We start from the raw sequence: 15,897 nt of genomic DNA, 5'->3' as shown, positions 1-15,897 counted from the left end.
CAACCACCGGGATACGCCAGTGCATTAAATTCACCCTCCAACAACGGACACAATCCCAATTTAGAAACCATTAAGTAACCACCTTAACCCCGGAAAGCACTCAGGTGCTCACAACGCTTTGTGCTCGGGCAAAAAAACATCTACCTTTGACCATAAACAAGTGAGGCTGTTAAAGATGCGCGCGGGCCTGCACGAGGAAAAGATGGGCTGTTAGAATACATTACAGCTAATTGGCTATGGTCTTTTAGCTACCCTGCTACAAGGGGATTCGATATTAAAGCACAAGGAAAAATGCAAACCATCCTTCAATATGTGTTTTCCAATGCCTTTGGAAAATAATTTAAATGTGATTCCTATAAACGCATCTGCTTTTAACAAAATGAATTTAAAAAGCAAAACTTTGAACTACAATCACTTTAGGAAATGTACACGTGTTTATAGCAGATTGGATGGGTAATGCATCACAATCAGGTTTATTACCAAGTAGGTTTACACATACCCAAATTTATGTTGGTGTTCTGGTGCAAAATGATAAACTCGGAAACAGAATAAAAACTATGAAGCAGTATTCCTACTTTAAATGAATAAAAAACAAAAGAAACAATACAAAGAAATGTGCAGAAAACAATATTAAAGAAGAAATATGTGCATTAAAGCTACTGAGGAACTTTCGGTTTGTGTTGATTTTGGCGCCCCCTGTGGACGAAGCTCTTTGCTGATTTTGTCCTGTACATGCTTAACTGATGAACAAAGAATCTCATCCTGCTTTCTTTAACAGTCATATGTATCTCTCACCTTAAATGTTTGCCCATGAAAAAACAAAGGCAGCGTTCAGTTGATCACTTCGTTTGACACCTACCCCCCCCCCCCCCCCCCCCCCCCCCCCGCCAGCGGTTTCAGGCATTAAAAAAAGCTATATAGGAATAATCCGTTTTGTTACTGATGGTCTGGTTTGCTTTTGTAGGTCACACAGAGTCATCAGAATTAATTTCAGTCTGTTTCATAATAAGCGAAAAACTCTTCACAGGAGCTTTAAGTGTGATGGAAGAGCTGTACAGTCTGTGTAGGAATGTGCAGGATGATGGTTGAGTCCAAAAAGCTTACAGCATAAACTATATAGAGACAGCTTGCAATGTAAACAGACAATAATGCAATCCAGTGTGTGTTAATATAACAAACTCTGGACTGGACTATTGTTATTATGGAACAGCCTTTCCTATTACGTGAACTACTTTTTATTATTTACAAGGAATGATATTATTATAGCTGAGATAAAATGATGAGGAAAATAGTGCATGACAGAGAGTTAAAGTTGCCTCTCTCTGTCAGTATCCTAGAAACAGAAAATTATTGGAAAGACTGTGGTGTTGCTGCTTCTGGAGTTCCTTCCTGCAGCTAGCAGGCTGCTTATGTAATTGTTTATTTTAAGTATTTTTCTTTTAGGGATTTGAGCTCAATCCTCTGTTGCATTCTGAAGTTGAACTAGAAATTAAAAGATATCAAACTGATTGTAGACTAGAAATCAACTAACACACAGCGTGAGGTATGAGGCTAAGTCCAAACAGTTGCTGACAGGGCAAACATTTTTTTCCCCACAGATGCTTTTTATATTACGCCTGGTGGCCGTTGCTGTGGAGCTGTGATTTGTGCATGTGTAGAAGTGAAGGATCGACTTGGGGATGAGAGATACTGCCTATTGATGCCTGTTTTAGGCTGGGTTACTAAAGCAAGGACATATTTATGCACAGTAAAACGTCCCTATCCAGAGAACAATCTCAGTTTGATAGATATAGTATAAAACATAAACTGTATAATATATAGATATGTAAATAAAGGGAGATTATTACCTTCCTGTAAGCAAGTGCAAGGATGATGCATTCAGGGTCATCTCTTTAAGCCGTTTCTATCCACTACTACTTTTTTGGGGGGGGAGATTTATATGTGCGTGTGCTAAACTTATCAGCATTATCCTCGGGGCACGTGAAGAGTTCAACAAACACATTTTCAAAGGAAGAAATTTAAATTTACTGTCAAGATATTTGCCTGCATGGACAGTTTCTCCTCGTGAACTGAGCTGAATCAGCCTGATGAGGGACAGAGACAAAGCAGCTTCCTGGGCCAAAGGATATCTGTTGTCCTTAAGTGACATTAAGAGGAATGTTTTTCCATTCTCTGTCTTCTCAAACAGACTGTTGACATGGTGCTATGGACCACATGTACCATATCTTGAAATGTGTGTGCTCCATGTACCCATGTAAAAGCCAGCATGTGTTGTCAGGGATCGTTCTTCCATGCCGTCTTTTTCTACCAGCCTGACAAGTATTAGGCTGGTTTGGCCATCTGATAATGATTCCTCTCAGGCAGCTCCAACCGGGAGGAGACCCTGGGGCAGACGAGAACACAACGGAGGGATTACATATCACATGAGACCTGAGAACTCCTCGGGATCCCTCCTGAGGATGTCATTTTTTTTATGACAATTCACAAACGTCTCTCAATCTGCCATCTGCCTTTTTCCAAATGGTCTTTTTAGCAAATGTTGCAGGCACTATATCGGCAGTAATTTTCCACCTTGATTATCTTTTAAGTATTCTTCAAAGAAACAGAGCTGCATCTTAATTCTGCCCTCCTCTAATAAGGGTCAGTATTGTCTCCATTTTCTCTCTATTCTCTATTCCCGGTGGCCTCTTCCGATCCCCCTCTCTTCCTCTGCTTTGTTCTCCAGGACCTGCTGCAGTGTGTGTCGAGCACTGAAAGGATACCAACATGTCCAAATAATGCACAGCACTCACTGTTCTCAAACAACCACTTCACTACATTATGGATATTTTATAAAGTTTATATTCTCTGGCATCCCTTATCTCTCTTGAAAAAGTACCTGTATTTTTATACCTTCTTTTGGTCATCAGCTGATATATTAATGTAACAATCTCTTTAAGCAAGTATTTCTTTAATTCTATCTTATTGTCAAGTTGTATCAATATATGTGAATATTTATGTAAATGAATAAAGCTAAAATCTCTTTCCTCGAATACAGATTTAATTAGATGAGATGAAACTTTAATGAACCCCAGGGGGAAAGTGGGTCATGGCAGAAGTAGAGAAGAGGATATACTGTAGGTAAGAGCAAGGGTAGCTGGAGATATCAGAGGAAAATAAATCAACAGGATATATAAAAATATGGTGGTTATAGTGGATATAGTCTACGAAATTGTGTCACAAGCCAGTGTCAATTAAATAGAAGATGACTGCATGTTTGAAGTTTAAAGATTTACAGGACGGATGTAGAGTGTGCAAAATGTGCATCACTGCAGATGGAGAAAAGTAAGTGCACAGCTATCTGTCAAAATATGCAAATGAATGATGTAAATTATTCATATACACATAGTTTATAGATAATTTATAGATCTTTAACATATTTTAGATGCACATCAACCAAACATTTAGTTGCATAACCAAATCATCACTATTTACCATATAAACCTGCACGTATTTGCTGCCACGATGCTCTGTGTTCCCTCTCCCGCAGGACCGCAGATATCATGCAGAAATGCTCTGGTTGTCAGACACCCCTGGGTGTTTTTGTAGTGAGGGAGTCCCCGGTGAAGATGGAGTGCCTTTCTTTCTGTTTATCACTTCATTAGGTACACTTACACTGAGCCACTTACCCATTTACACGAATCATCACAATAATGTTTCTAAATATCTCGATGGTATTAGAATAAAAATGCCTCACGGAACCAACTTCAGAGGAATAAAGTGTTACAGTTGTAACAATTGATTTCATGTTTCCCATGGGAAGGCTCTTAGTTTTCAAAACTACAATTTCCGATTCTAATAGACAGGTAGTAAGATAAAATTACTTTTTTAAAATTTGGTTTTGCTCACTCTGATTTCACAACCAGTGTTAATTTTCTACTATCAATAATTAACAACCAATGACTGTATATGTTAACCACAATTATGTTCTGTAATTTCCCTTTCCCTGATGTATAGTCTATTTTATAAGGATTCCTTGTTGAATTTACTCCCCCCAAGCCACAGACCTCCTCTCATGTACCACATGTCAATCAACCTCAGACGCTCCACCCTTGTGCAACAATATTCTGTACATGTGTATCTTAGTGTCCTGAATTTGGTCTATCAGGAAAGCTTCATCCAGGTTATGTACTTGACTTGACCCACCTCTGGTAAACACTCCACCAGCCTGTGTATGAGGGCCAGTGCAGGGTTTGTGCGATGGACGCAATATTTGAAGCAAGCCCGAGAGAACGTACATCCTGCAAGACAGAAGCCAGGGGAAAAGTGCCAGTAATAGTCCGCTTCCTACACCTTCCCGTGATGCACCGCGCGATTGTAATATGCGGTAGTTTTTTTCGATAAATTAGTTCATTTGTATAAACTTAAAAGTGCATAAATGCCGGGGTGCTGTAGGATTTGCAATAACCGAAGTTTAGTTTAAGCAATAAAAGCTGGCCAGCAAGAAAAGCGAACCGTAGAGCCCAATAGGTTACCGTTGTAATCCGTAACTAAGGCAACGACGTGACTCGCGGGAGAATAAACGTTAAAACAACACCAAAACAACCACGGACTGTTTTTCGTTTTGGGTTTCCAGTGATATGTGTTGAACATGGAGAGACACAACTTGCAGAAAGAAAGGCTTATAGTACCCACTGACTTTACCACACCAGCAGTTTCAAGTAAGTTGCTTATTACTGCCTCATGTTTAGTTGACATTTGTTTGTAACTTGAAGCAAATTATGAGTACAAGATAATGATAGCAAGCTAACGTTAGCTTACAATGTAACTTGTTCAACATAACGTAACATACTAACTTAGCAATTTCGCATTCGACAGCTTCCGTTTTAACAATTAACTAACAGAAGAGGTTGTAGTAAGAGCAAGTAAGTTGTCATGCTCATCTCAGTTACTTTCTTGAAACTCTTTGAGGCTTCTTAGGAAACATTAGAACATATTGGCACAGGACAGCACAAAGCCAGACTAGCTAACGCATGCGCAGACGTAAACATTATTTTATGTTCTTTAGGGAGTATTCAGAAAGAGCTGATACCTCCATCGCATTTTACAACGACTGTCCAGTCTGCTGGAGCGCACAGAGGCGCTAAAATTCAAGACACATCGCCGCCAATCTCCTGGATAAACCCAGGAATAACATCAGTACCATCGGGGGATCCCTGTCCTGCCAACCCATGGCGTGCAATATCTCAGGCCCAACAGGAAATCTTGGAGCTGAGGAGGGAAAATCAAAGGATCATGATGTCCCAAAGTGAAAACATAAGGGGAAGAATCCCTGCTGATCACCAGTCAGACCTTAGGACAAGGTATCCCACTAGCTATATGTTTGATTCAGTCACAAATATAAGTATTGTTTGTAAGTTGGGTGGCATTGTGGGTACGTATGAATTTCCTCTTACAGGTGTGATGAGAGAAGTGAGCATGGGTCCAGATGGGAGGTGGAGAAGCACAGGGCTGAAGCTGAGAGGTTGAAGGGGCAGGTGGAGGCCCTGAAGGAGAATGCAGATAGGCACAGGAAAGAGATGAGAGACAGAGACAGCACACTGAACAGGTAGGTGATCTGATTAGGTATGCAATTAAACATTTTTGTTTAAGTTTGAGATTTTTTAAATAACATTTTATTTATTGGGGATAAATCATTCTGAACAAGCTTAACATGGCATAACCTATTCGTAACAGGCAGAACCTTGAGATGGAAACAATGCATGCGCAGCTACGTGAGGCTAAGACTGAACTGAGCAAAATCAGAGAGGAGCTCAGTCACACCAGTGCACAGAAGGAGAAAATAAGCTCACAGGTAATGCTGTTTACTGACAAAACATTTCATTTCAACACTGTTGTTGACAAAGATCACCTGGGAGTTGCTGGTATCAAATTTTGCCAGTTTGTAGTCCGATATTTTTTAGGGCAGTCTTTAGTCTTAAGAATAGCTTATGGGCATCTGACAATTTTGATTGAGCAAATTTCAGAGTGATTACTTTCATATATTAAGGTCCTTTTCATTTAACATTTTTGTTTCTTGCAGCTTGAAAGACTAAAAGGAGAATATTGTGAGGAAATTGCAAAGCTGAGGAGAGCTTTGGAGAGGAGCGAAGAGGACTCCCGGGAGCTTGTTCTGAAAGCTGAAATGGGCAGGTTACAAGCTGAGGAGGAAGCCAAACAGCAGACGCTTAAACTATCAGTACAACTGGAGGAAATGCAGAAGAAGCAGAAAGCGGAGGTGAGTGGCACTATTGCAAGTTAATTTAAAGCATCATAAACTTTGTGCATACTGATTTAACTGACTTCAGCTCATGCATCAAGGTACCCATGTTAGCAGGCCTCTGCTCTGGTGAAGTGCCCTTGAGTAGAACAAGGAGCATGTTGCAGAATACCTTTTTATACTGATTCTATCGTCTGACCTTCCTCAGGAAGGTAAAATTGAAAGAACGTTTCATTTGGGCTGATAAGATATTTATCATTATTTTTATGATTTAAAAAAAAAAAAGTAATTCTCGCCCTCTCTTCTTCAGCTTCAACAGTTGCATAATTCTCACTGTGCAGAGTTGGATGCAGCAGGAAAAACAAACGGGGAGCTACACGGCAAACTTCAATCAATGACCTCAGAATTGCTGCAGCTAAAAAGCACTCTGGTGGAAGTATCTACTGAGAGAGATGGGCTGAAAGAACATTTAAGGTGCTACATTTATTCTAAAAATGAAAAGAGCTTAACATATACAGCGCTGTGAAGGCAGATTCACGGATATAATTTTTGGGTTGTTGATTATTTTTCAGCCAAATGGGACAAGCTTTTGAGACACAATCAGCAACACTGCACAGCCTCAGAAATTACATCGGCCAGCTCGCCCCAGAGAAAGGAGAGAAGGAACGATTAAATGACGCTGTTGAGGTGAAGACAATATTAACAGTATTGATTAAAATCAATCAAGCTACTGTAAAGTAATTGCATGGGGGGGGGGGCTTGAAATCTTGTTCTTTTCAGCAGGTTAGAGAAAGAGGATCAAATGAGTTTTAAATGATTAAATTCAAATGGAAATAATAATAATCCACATTTATTCTAATGATGTCCTTCTTGTAGAGGCTGAACAAAGAGAAAACGGCTCTTCAGATGACCACAGAGCTTTTGTCAGTCAGGCTGAACTCTGTGAATGAGATACTTGCACTCCAAGAAGAGAAAATGGTGAAGCAGGTGAGTGTTTGCTCTTCACATAGCAATGCTCTACAGAAGTCTTAAGTGATTACACATCATGAGCAGTAGCTCTGCTGTTTGCAGGCTGAGTCACCGCTTTCCTTTGTATACTTTAAACAAGTCTCTTCATACAGACACCTGGTAGTTATGATAGACGCCACCCTATCATTGGTTCCTTTAATCTAATTTATATGTAAGGATGAAGCAGTTTTTTTATTGACTCAGATCTTTTATAGCCAGTCGACAGATAATTTGTTTGTTCTTTAAATCAGTGATTCAGAGTGTCATGCTGTATTGCGGTACGGCCGGGCTCAGCAGTCCGCCTGTGATGCTTAAATCACAACCAAATTTGTGCGAACATTATCGGCTAACCTGTGGTAAACTCCTTTCAAGCAACTTATAACAAGCACATGCTTGGAAAAGCTAACAGTATCTTTTCGAACTCTCTGCGTGTTTTAAGTAGAGAACAGCTCCTGTCTTACAATAGGTAAATTAGAGTCCCTCCATTTAAACGCAACAGGCTGAAGAAATCTTATATACATCAGGTTATCCTGTTGCTATAGAACCAGTGTGGTGCCAGCTGAGAGGATTCAAGAGGATATTTTGACTGTAATGTGTACTGAATGTCTGTAAGGAGTGTCTGATATACTGTATGTTCAATCTGTGTGTAAATCTCCTGTGTAAGAATGCAAAATGAATTTCAATATAAACTGACAATAAGGTTGTATTGCATCTCTGTAGCGCACCAAGCAGCTACTTATCATTGTGTGTCGGTGGCTTCTGGCTGTTAAGTTATCAAGCTGAGTCTTATCTCAAAACAGTCTGAAAGGTCTGAAGCGTGAATTCACTTCATGGATTTGGAGGACGCTCATGCCGGCCATTTTCCAAAGCAGACCCCAGGGTTTAAGATTGATGATAACACAGCAAAGCCCTGCAGGAGTAATTCAGTCAGCCGAACACTTCACCTGAGGTGCTTTCTCAAATGTTGTCTGTATACAGTACAGACTCTGCAGGTGACATAAAGCATTTTAACTTTTCAGTGTTTTATTTTTCTTTCTTGCATTTTGGTCAGTTGGAATAAATGACATAAACTTCACAATTGCTTGAGTTAGGTAAAGGTTACAGTTAACAACTAACACATTATTTAGTTTTGTTAGAGGTTACACTGAGAAATTCGCCCCAGTAAAAACCACCGTCAGTCAAAGCTGGTGTTCTCTGTAAACGATAGAAGCAATAATATTTGAGATTGGCGCCATAGCTGTGTAGAAAGTTGTACAAACAGCTCATGGTTTCGCCTATTCTACATTTCTACAACACCCCACCGTGCATTGCGCCCCTCCCTCTGAAAGGAACGGCCCAGCGAGAGTTGCTGGAGTGAAAAACTACGGTTTCGCTGCGGGCAATGTCTCAGAGCGGTACAGAATCCGAAATACGACGAGAATATACCGGTGGATCGTCTAAAAAATCTTGGGGTCTACATGCTACATTTCAAACCTGATGATTTTGAACGAGACATGACTCAGTTATAAATGTGGAATGTCTGGGAGGGAGGCAGGCAGGCAGCGTTTCAAGGCACCTCACAGAACAAATGAATACATTTTACGGTATATGTTTTTTTCAACTAAACACTGCAGACATCGGAGGCTGGCATCCTAGACTGAGGAAGTGTAAAACTGTAGTTTAGCAAGCTCCCTGGCCTCAGCCAGATGACGCGTTTAACGTAGTCTGGCGGAGGTTTTTCAGGCCCATTTGATAAGCAGATAGCATCGTCCAAAGGTACAGAGCCAAATTGCATTTTTTCTATCATAATGGCATTAACTCACCATTATAGCATGATAGGACTGAGGTTGAAAATCAGCGAACTGCCCTTTAAGAGCAGAGACTGTTTTGAATGTTAATATGTGAACGATAATTAGCCATTTGGAGCACTTCTTTTAGTAGTGTTTGTATTTACTGTCTATGTGCATGTTTCAATAGAGCTTGACAGACCCTCTTATGAAGACTGGATCAGAAGGCCTTCGAGTGCTTCAGCTCTGGAGAGAGAAAGTGTTCAAGTTATGTGTCCAGCTTCGCTCGAAGGACATCGAACTACGAGGAGAGAAACATAAACTTCATTCAGAAGTAAGTCTGTCATCTTTAACCGTACCAAAGCACAAACATGCCACATGTGTCTGATACTTTGTTTAAAGTGTGGTGCTTCATGTTTTAGTTCAGAACCATGGAGCAGCAGCTCCAGCAGGAGCAGCATCGGGCGAGTGTCCTCCAACACAGTCTGGATGACAGGATAGCTGAGCTGGACCTGGAGAGAGTGGAAAAGGAGGTTAGTTTCAGAGCAAGTGATGTGATTTACGTGGGTGTCTGAAAATTTGATGATGCAAGATACATTTGGGGCTACATAGGAAAGTAATAAATGCATGTACATTTGTAGCGCAGCACACAATGCTGACTGTATGAAAATGTTGCTAGGTTACTGTAGCAGTTGAAGTTTTAAGAAGAGCAGCTGGGTGCAAAGACAGTCTCAAAAGTGAGCACCGCAGTGGATTTGTGTAAGATTATCTTGTATGTAAGTGTGTTTTTTCTTCCCAGACATTGAAACAGGACTTGGTCCGGGCTCAAGAGGAAAACTCGCAGCTGAGGTCACAAAATGAAAAAGCACAGGCTGAACTCACAACCGTTACAGAAGCTGTGCAGAGGTAAAACAAACTACTGTGGATTCATTAATAATGAAGGAAGATGGAAGGAGAAAGCAAAACAATGTTTCATGTCAAACTCAAGTTAGAACTGCAGTTACAGTTCATGCTATATTTTTGCACATTCTGGCTTTGCCTCACAGGTTCACTTTAACGTTTGAAAGCAAGATGGCTGAAGTGGACGCAGCTGGAACAAGGCTCAACACTTTAACTCAGAGGCTAACTTTCGCTAAAGGAAGAGTGGAGACAATCCAAGGTGTTTATAATGCAGGTTAATGTGCTGATCGCTGTGCTTCACTTTGATTGCATATGTCTGGTAAAGACAGTACGTCACAATATTTGTTTTTCAGGTCTGATCATGAGGAGGGCTGCTCTGCAGAAAGTTCAGCAGGCCAGTAAACACGCAGAACAGGCTGCTGACAGGTATGAGGTCATATACAGGTCATATTTTATCATGTCATGATCATGTATTTCATTACAAATATTTGTGAATATGTTTTATTTTGAAGATGTTTTTGGATCAGATGTCACATTACGCCCACAGCAAACTTCCAATTATCCATTTTAATTAATTGATCACTATCATTTACCCCTTAATGGCAACAGTAATGCCTTAATGCATGTTGTGCTCTTTCGGAGCCCAAAGTCTTCAAAGAGCTAACTTGTTCCGATCAGCAGCCTCCAAATCCAAAACATTACATTTTTCATATGAATTAAAGAAAGTCAAGTGTCTATTTGCATTTTGTGAGCTGTAAGCAGCAGATGTTTTGCTATTTTCTTCAGTTATGTGATTTAAAATGCTGGAAGCTGGTTTAAATATTCATTTCATAAAGCAACCCTTTCAGTGCTAATTCAGAGATGCATCATTATGATCTGTTTACCCTGTCAAAATAAAAGCATATTGATCAAACGTGAAAACATCTGTTATAGCTGTGTTAGGTTTTAGTAGCATGCTCGAGGATATAACTTTAGTTTTGTTCATGCTGTATCAAAACAGTATTGCTATTAAATGCTAAGAGAGGCTTGGGCTGTTATTGTGGATTTAAAAACAGTTGCTTTCTTGCTTTTTAAGAGTTTAGCTTTCTGTTATACACGGTGCGCTTGCCTCTCTATCTTTTTGCTTTACTTTCTGTTCCTTCATTTGCTCTGTCATCTTGTCTGTTTCCTTTCAGCATCACAAACCTAAAGACTGAGCTCAGTTTGGTGTGTGAAGAGCGAGACAAACTCACACAGGAGCTTAAAAGAACCCCGGAGCTCGTCGAGAAAGCTCTTGCTGACCTGAAAGAACAGTGTGAGCACCCTTACAGCTCAGAACACCTTAAACCGAATACATGATGATTTATCTGTTGGGTGTCTTATTTTTCATTCTTACATCCTCCTCAGATGAGAGCAAAGTTAAGGAGCAGCAGAATGAGCTGCAGCAGAGCTGGATGGAGGTCCGTCAGGCTGTAGCAGGCAGAGAGGAGGCTGAACAGAACCTGCAGGAGATCCAAGCCAAGCTGGAGGAGGGTGAAGTCAACCTGGAGAAACTCGGCTCTGAGCTGCTCAGCCAGCAGGAGCACGGCGAGCGCGGTGAGGCAGCGGCTGTGGCATGACTGTTTTTTCAACCTTGACTTATCCAGGGAAAGCTGACTGAGCACTCCGTCTCTTTTCTAGAAACGCCCTTCGTCTTCACATTTTCACACCTGGCCACCTCCTGTCTGCACGGCAGCTTTGCTGGAGCAGTTGGGGATTAGGTGACACGCTCAAGAGCACCTTGACTGTAGTAGTTCAGGGAGAGTTACTGATACCAATGTTTTCCCCAGTTGGTTCAAGGAATAAGCCTGGCTAATTAGGAAATGTCTTTCCTTTAAATCTACATAAATGGAGTTAGAAGTCAGATAGTCAAAAGCCTTTATGCACATTCAAACAGGGTTTATTCTGCCATAATCATTCTTTAGGAAGAAAACTTTTACTAACCAGTGAATGAACAGTGACGATGCAAAACCAGCTTGATGCTGATTTTGGCAATTGCCTTTTAAGTCAAATTTACACATCCAGCTGTTACTGTCCAACATTAGCATTCATGTGTAGTCATGTTTGTTTAAGACCAACTCTCACTCTCCTTCAGCTCTGTTACACGTCGTCTTTCTGCTGAGGGAAACATTTGGCTCTTAAGCAGCTGATTGCTCCACTGTTTTCACCAGCTAGTCGCTAACTGTGTCTGGGTGCTATTTTCTGCCAGAAATGTAGCGTACAGGTGGTGTGTTTGAGATTCTTTACTGAAGAATTCTGTGTTACAATATTTTAAAAGCCCCCCTCCAGTGAAAATCAAGTGTTTAACCTTGTAAACATCTCCATGTGGTGTTCTTCATGTGCTACAAGACAAATCAGGGACAACATAAGCAGTCATCTCCATGGCTGGGCCTGTCTGCTTTTAAACTGCAGTGTACCAAGGACAGGCTGAACAACACAGATTGGCAGGTTTGAGACGTCACAAACCTAAGGAGCCAATCCTGTTAATGGACGGGGTGACGCTACGCATATCATTATGTGCAACCTATGGCAACCACTTCAGCGATGTGCGAGCCAGCTGTAACCGTCATCGTAATATTTGCAAATTTACTACTGACTACTAATATTGCTACTGCTAATTACTACATTTCAAGCCGGCTAAGTTTCAACAACTTGCCGCTAAACGATGGCAGAGACGTGTTTTTGTTTTTGCGACGGAGGAGGCAGTTGGAAATGTGCATAGTGGGCGGGGCCTATGAAGATTCAGGAATTTTGAATGAGGGAGAAGGAGGAGATGCCTTGGGAGGATTTTTACAAGGTTATTAAATGTATTTTGCAGAAAAAACATATCAGACACAATTTATTATTTCAAGCAGAGCATTTTATATGTCTTAAAACACGACTGGAGCTGCGCTTCAAGCATTACATTTTCCTTTAAATGCCCAGTCTTCAATATATTCCTCTAGCTGTACCGAAACAAAAACAAATGTTTACCGCTAACTATGATTTAATAACCAAGTGAGCTTTGGGCTACTGTCACAGTGCTGTATTGTTGTCTGTGTTTTTGTGGTTCCATGTAAAAGTAACATATCAAATTGATCCAATCTGCTCCTTGAGTGAGAAAATTTGCTAACAGATCCAATAAAATCCAGTGTATCCCCTCCGGTACAAACACAGCATTAGCCTGTTTTTCTCACTGTGTGAGAGACTGTACTGATGAAGGGTGTATTTGTTGTTCCTCCTTCAGCCCTGCAGGCGAGAGAGTCTGAGCTCAAGGACCACTGTGCCGAGAAGCTGAGAGAGATGGAGGCTCAGGTCAATACTGCCAGGAGAGAGCACACTAAAGCAGGTAGCAGGATTAGCAGCATGCTGCCTCAGCCCACAGCAGCTTAAAGCAGGGGGTTGAAGTCATATCTGTGATCTAATATGATTGTGATTGTTTTCTCAGCATATAGCAGCGTCTCCCTGTGGTTTTTGATCTGTCTGTGTTGTCTCTTGCAGTTATGACTTTGCGGCAGTTTGAGAGAGAGGCAGCAAAGAAACAGGATGAGATGAGAGAAACTCAACATTTGGGGCGCGAACACACAAAGAGGAAAGTCCAGAATAAACAACTGAAGGAGACAGTAAAAGACAGAAACCTGCTGCGGGTAAGACTTTGTAAAGCAAAAGATAGTTGTGAAAAAATGTCTTCATTTCTGTTGATGACTTAACATCACCCGATCCAGGCCACTGTTGCTGAGAGAGGGTTGACAAGCGAGTACACAACAGCTTTACCAAACTGTGCTGCTCCCTGGGACCATCAAGAAAAACCTTTAGAGATACCTGCAGACGGTAAGTAGTGTCCTGTGTCCTCATGCAAAGGACACTTTTTTTCCTCACATTTCCACAGACGTGATCTGACTAACTGTTTGTCTGCATCCTGGCAGCGAGGCTCCTGTCTGTTTTGGAGGAGCTCCACAGTCTCAGTGCTGCAGTGGTTAACAGCTCTGAGGACTCTGCGGAGGAGGAGGGACAGAGTGACAGCGTGGGACCATCCACGGGCAGTCTGCACAGCTGATACCTGATGATGAGTCACTTGAGCCAGCGAACACACCTTTAATTTGTTAAAAAAGGTGGGCAGTGATGATGATATAAGGAGCCAAAGAAATTCAGCCAAAGAAGAATAATGGCTTTCTATCGCAGACACACTTAAATTCTTTCAGTACATCTTTTGTTCTGTGTACAGGAGGACTTTTAATGACAGAGAAATGCATTGATGTAAAAAGAGTTCATCTTAATTAACATTTTGTTATATAAATATGAGTGAAATCTACATAGGCACCTTAACAAAAGTGGAATGAAAGATTTTACTGATTTGCAATGATCCCTTTAAACTAGTTTGCATTGTTTTTAATGAATCAATCAAATGAAACACACAAAATGATAGGATAGGAATTTGCAGAAATAACTATTTATATACAATATTAGATAAAGTTATAATATGTTTTAATAAATAACTGTAGAGGCTTTTAGAAATGCAAATATGAGACTCGATTTTCAGTGAGCTTCGAATCAGATGGCAAATAAAATCCTGCCAGATAAAATTAGAGATGACACAGTACTCTTCCTGTTAATGTGAACACAAGTCTGCTCTGTTGGCTTCCATCCTAGAAGTTTATGTGATTGTCCAAATATTTCTTTTTTTATGCAGCGCCGTTTGTCTCAATTTTTAATGCAACCTAATAAAGTATTTTTCATGTTGCAATTTTGGGGCATTAAGCAGTATATTGTGAAATATTGATGAAGCAATGATTACATATGAAACTCTACTTACTATCACAACACTTATTGAAAAGAACAGCTAACATCTGTAGTTCTTTAATACCTTAAATCAAAATGTAATGAGATTATTTAAAGGGGCCATATCTTTCGAATGGATATTCTCATATTTACATGGTTAACACATGTTTGGGTATTTATTGTGAACAAGTGAAAACTGCATAATTCCATTTTTTCCCAGAATCAAATTTTTAAAAAGGTCGCCTCTAAAATGGTCCGTTCAGAACAGCTGCAGGTTTCTACGTAGAACCTTGCTTTCGCTGAAATCGACCAATCGTCATTCACCGTCGTTCACCTCAGTCTGCCTCCTTGCACTAGCTTCTAGTCAAGTGAAGATTTCAACTTACCATTCCGATACCGCTTGGTGATTCTGGCTCGAACATATAAGGCCCAATAACCAATCCTAGAGCAGCCGTGTTTTCTACAACTTTGGAGTGCGACAACTTTGGATGCGGCCGCTCCCCCACGTGGGATCGCAATGTATACAATTTTTTATAACGAAACAAACTTCACCAACGTGATACAAAAACAAATTGATTGCGTAGCTAAAATATGTCCCCTTTAAATAAAAAACACGGGAGTATTTTCTCAGGTGTAGCTCAGAATGTTGAGTTTGCTTTGATGAAGCCAGTTTAAATGCCGCTGGTTCCCTTTATATGACAGGGACAGTGGGGAAGACCTGTATGATTTCATATGGAAAGAAATCAATATTTTCTATTTGAGGTTCCTTTATAGGGGTCAATTTTAAAATGACTGTGCAGTCATAGGATGGATGGTGATAAACATCATGATGAACCAGATAATTGTGCTATTTGTCATGTTGTCACGAGTGCTAATAAATTTTGCAGTAGTTTGGAGTTTTGAGCCTCGAGGTAAAAACACCTCATGGAGAGCCGATGTGAAAACACTAATGAAGTCTAGACGTTCCGACTCTTTTCTCCGAGAGCGTCACAAATGTTTTGCAGAGGCACAGTCACTGCAGGAGAGCTGATTCATCGCTGCAAACAGGATGAACACATCAGATCAAGTTCTTTTTTTAAAGAATCTTACATGACTTAAGCAGTACACTCTTGCTTTCGTCGGGTGTTAAGAGCACAACAGCATGTGAGACATGAGAACATTGTTATTAGTATTGTTCTGAATATTACGCCGTTGATACACAGTCCCTAT

The 15,897-nt window shown here is 40.6% G+C and overlaps 1 protein-coding gene across 1 annotated transcript; it reads left to right on the top strand.

Moving 5' to 3' along the window:
• The first annotated feature begins 4,498 nt into the window (after positions 1-4,498).
• cchcr1 (coiled-coil alpha-helical rod protein 1) lies at positions 4,499-14,621 on the top strand. Its single transcript, XM_069675090.1, has 19 exons — positions 4,499-4,700; positions 5,048-5,342; positions 5,438-5,587; positions 5,716-5,833; positions 6,062-6,256; positions 6,549-6,712; positions 6,811-6,925; positions 7,115-7,225; positions 9,203-9,346; positions 9,435-9,545; positions 9,812-9,918; positions 10,059-10,171; positions 10,266-10,338; positions 11,088-11,206; positions 11,299-11,487; positions 13,157-13,258; positions 13,411-13,556; positions 13,635-13,740; positions 13,836-14,621. Exons 1-19 carry the CDS (start codon positions 4,631-4,633, stop codon positions 13,964-13,966), a joined length of 2,559 nt encoding a protein of 852 aa, XP_069531191.1. The 5' UTR covers positions 4,499-4,630; the 3' UTR covers positions 13,967-14,621.
• The last annotated feature ends 1,276 nt before the right edge of the window (positions 14,622-15,897 follow it).

This window comes from Semicossyphus pulcher, unplaced genomic scaffold, assembly GCF_022749685.1.
Source record: "Semicossyphus pulcher isolate SPU_LCO1_2020_fin unplaced genomic scaffold, fSemPul1.0.p SCAF_10, whole genome shotgun sequence".
NCBI classification, from domain to species: Eukaryota; Metazoa; Chordata; class Actinopteri; order Labriformes; family Labridae; genus Semicossyphus; species Semicossyphus pulcher.
This window is presented reverse-complemented; position numbering and strand designations above follow the sequence as displayed.